Here is a 2938-nt window from a genome sequence, read left to right as displayed (position 1 = left end):
CGGATTGACTTTTCTTATTAACTATTTTAATCATGCAAGATTCAATTCATGGCAAACTATATGTGATTAAACCCTAATTCCTTAGACTTTTTTAGTCTCCTCTAACTTTCATCAACCGCCAATTCCTTGGTCACTTGATTCCAATTAGAGGGTGAAGTTCAATTCTAGTTTATATGCCACAGAAACCCTAATTACCTAAATATAAGAGGATTATATTTCATGTATTCCATTAAGTCCAAATAATTAGAAATTTAGGAGAAATTGTTTTCAAACTGTTGTTCAAGTAAAGAGTTTTTCCAAGTTATACAAGAACTCAATTAGAACAAGGGTCATACTTCCGTTCCACCCAAATTCATAAGATAAAGAACGAAAACAATTCTTGAAATAGAAATCAGTACATGAATTAAAATAAAAAAAATAATAGTATCAATCCATACAATAGACAGAGCTCCTAACCTTAATTAACAGTGGAGGTTTAGTTGTTCATGGTTCAGAGAGAAAATAAGGATTCTAAAAAACTGTCAATTGCGGAATGAGGTAGAAGAGAAGAGAGGAGCCCAAAAGACCGATTCTTTTCCCTTTTATATCTAATCCTAATTAATATAAATTATATTTCCTAAAACTAAATAATATCTTTTCCTATTTTAAAAATAAAATAAAATTTAATCAAAACTTAATAAATAATTCGTGCAGTTTTCACTTGGACGAATGGGGACCACTTGATATGCTAAAGGTGGCGCCAAACTTGGAGGCGTCGTTGAGGCCGTATGAAATCTTCAAGGTTTCCTTAGCTGGCGCCAAACTTGAGATGTCTCAAGTTTGGTTTCATCATCTACTTCTTGTATTCCTGGAGTCTGAGTGTGTGGCGCCAAACTTGGAGAATCCCAAGTTTGGTGCCGTTGAGACCACATGTAATGGGAAAGTGTAGTGCTCCTGTTCTCCAAGTTTGGCGCCACCTCCTGATTTTGCTGCGACTTCGTTTCTTCACGCAAATTCTGTTAAATTCGTCCAAAATGCAACCTGAAATAAACAGAATTGTACACAACTCAAAGTAGCATTCATAGTGGCTAAATGATATTTAAATATTGATTAAACTTAACAATTTAAATACAAATTTACTAGAAAAAGATAGAAAAGATGCTCACACATCACTTCCTTCCTAATCTATCCATGCATTCTCTTTTCTTAATTATGTGCATCCTTTTTAAAAAATCTCATAACCTTGTGATGAAAAAAATCAAGTAATAATTTAATGATATATAACAACATATAGCCCTACTTTTGGTATTTTCTTCACAAAGCTCACCAAATGATACCTAAATTTGAAATTGTACTAAATTTCATTCACATCACCAAAAAACACCACAGAACATAGTTCAAAATGTTAGAAAAATTCATGAGAAGATGATTGAGTCAAAGACAGAACCAAGGACTTGAGAAAGAAAGAGTAAAAATAAAATAAAATAAAACGAAGTACAGGAGTTCATGAACATTCCGAAAGACATAGGTTCCAATGACATCAATGCCTCCTTCTTTCGCCTTGTGAATTAAAATCTTTTCACATCTGCACATAACCCCATTTCCAACACAAAAAAACAAACACCAACAACCCAAGAATTTGGTAAAAATTTTAATTTTATATATTTTCTTTTGTTGAAGATAAGAAATAAGAAATAAGAAGTGAGATAAAGAAGAAGAGACCATTACATTAGGGGTACTTCTGGAATAATATATGGAGCCATAGAAACTGCTATCACTGCCTATTTGCTGTCGAATCCCATAATCATCACCATTGATCATCTCGGCAGCCTCACATAACGGCACAGCAACATCATTCTTATCTTCATAAAAAGCCTGGATGATAGGTGAAAGAGAAAGGGGGATACAACATTAAAATGTGAATAAAAAGAAAGATGGATTACGTTAATGATGATAGAGAAAGCAAAGGATTGGAAAATGAAAGAAGTTAAGAAAAAGTGTTAGAAGAGAAAGGACAAGAATTAAATTAGGTTAGGGAATAAAAAATGGAAGAAGTAACCAACATAAAGAGGATGTGAAGAGAAAACAAAAGAAATTGCTGCTGTTAAGATGATGGAGTACGGATGATCTAACAGGAGAGGGGACGTACACAACATCAACACCCACCATGAAACACGCTCCTTTTGTTCACAACTCATAAACTCCATTTATATACCTGAAACTCATAAGTCAAGAGATAAACAACCTTCCTTAAAATTGCCAAAAAAGAGGAAAGAAAACAAAACCTTTGGATGGTGGCTTTGGTGAACCAAGAAGCATTAAGGGCAGATGGAGAACGCAAGTGATATAAATTTGTAAACCTTATTTAGAGTTTGGTATAAATAGAGCAACAACCACATTTATATAAAGATACTTATCACAACAAACTTAAGCCAAAAAATAAATTAAAAAAAATAAAAAATCACAATTCTTGATATGAAGATAACCTCGAGATATGTGTAGTATAGTTTATATGCTACACTACACTGATTCTTGGATGTAATTGGTAATATACTTATACAAAAATCCTAATGGTTATGAAAGTGACATCAAATGAATTAGTGGGTAATAAAAATAAGAAAAAGTTTTGTGAAAAAAAAAATTTCTAAATAGTAAACTTTCAATTTAAAACCCTAGTTTAAGAGTACCAACACAACAAAGAGAGCTAACTAATTTATTTTTCCAAAATTCTAAAGAGAAAATTATATGTAAATCGTACTTTTTAACTTCGATACCATTTTCACCTACCGTAACCTTTATCACCGTTCTAATCTCTTTCTCAGTGAGTGTTTTTTTTTTTTTTCTCACTTTTATCCATTCAAGAATAAATGGGTTCAAGAAACATTAGACCTCCGAATGTAAAAAAAAAAAAACGAATACATTAGAAACTAAGATAAATCAACTTTAGAATATTAAATAT

General features: G+C 31.9%; 1 protein-coding gene across 12 annotated transcripts in view; it reads right to left on the bottom strand.

Moving 5' to 3' along the window:
- Positions 685 to 2938, bottom strand: part of LOC107614386 — a 6375-nt gene continuing 4121 nt past the window's right edge. For 7 of the 12 annotated variants that reach the window (XR_002352054.1, XR_002352049.1, XR_002352051.1 and 4 more), the window contains 3 exons: positions 2129 to 2194; positions 1708 to 1854; positions 685 to 1020 (listed from right to left, as the gene is read on the bottom strand). Coding sequence is in view for 3 of the 12 variants with exons in the window: in XM_016316596.2 (XP_016172082.1) it covers positions 985 to 1020; positions 1708 to 1854; positions 2043 to 2186 (327 nt within the window). In the remaining 9 variants the exon portion in view is untranslated. Of the gene's footprint in view, positions 1021 to 1477; positions 1565 to 1707; positions 1855 to 2042; positions 2195 to 2264; positions 2450 to 2938 lie in introns of those variants that run through there. The other 5 variants (XM_016316594.2, XM_021108990.1, XR_001614413.2 and 2 more) reach the window with 4 other exon arrangements.

The sequence above is a fragment of the Arachis ipaensis genome, chromosome B08 (genome assembly GCF_000816755.2).
Source record: "Arachis ipaensis cultivar K30076 chromosome B08, Araip1.1, whole genome shotgun sequence".
Classification (NCBI taxonomy): Eukaryota; Viridiplantae; Streptophyta; class Magnoliopsida; order Fabales; family Fabaceae; genus Arachis; species Arachis ipaensis.
Note: the sequence above shows the minus strand (reverse complement) of the source record. Positions and strands in the feature narration are given on the sequence as shown.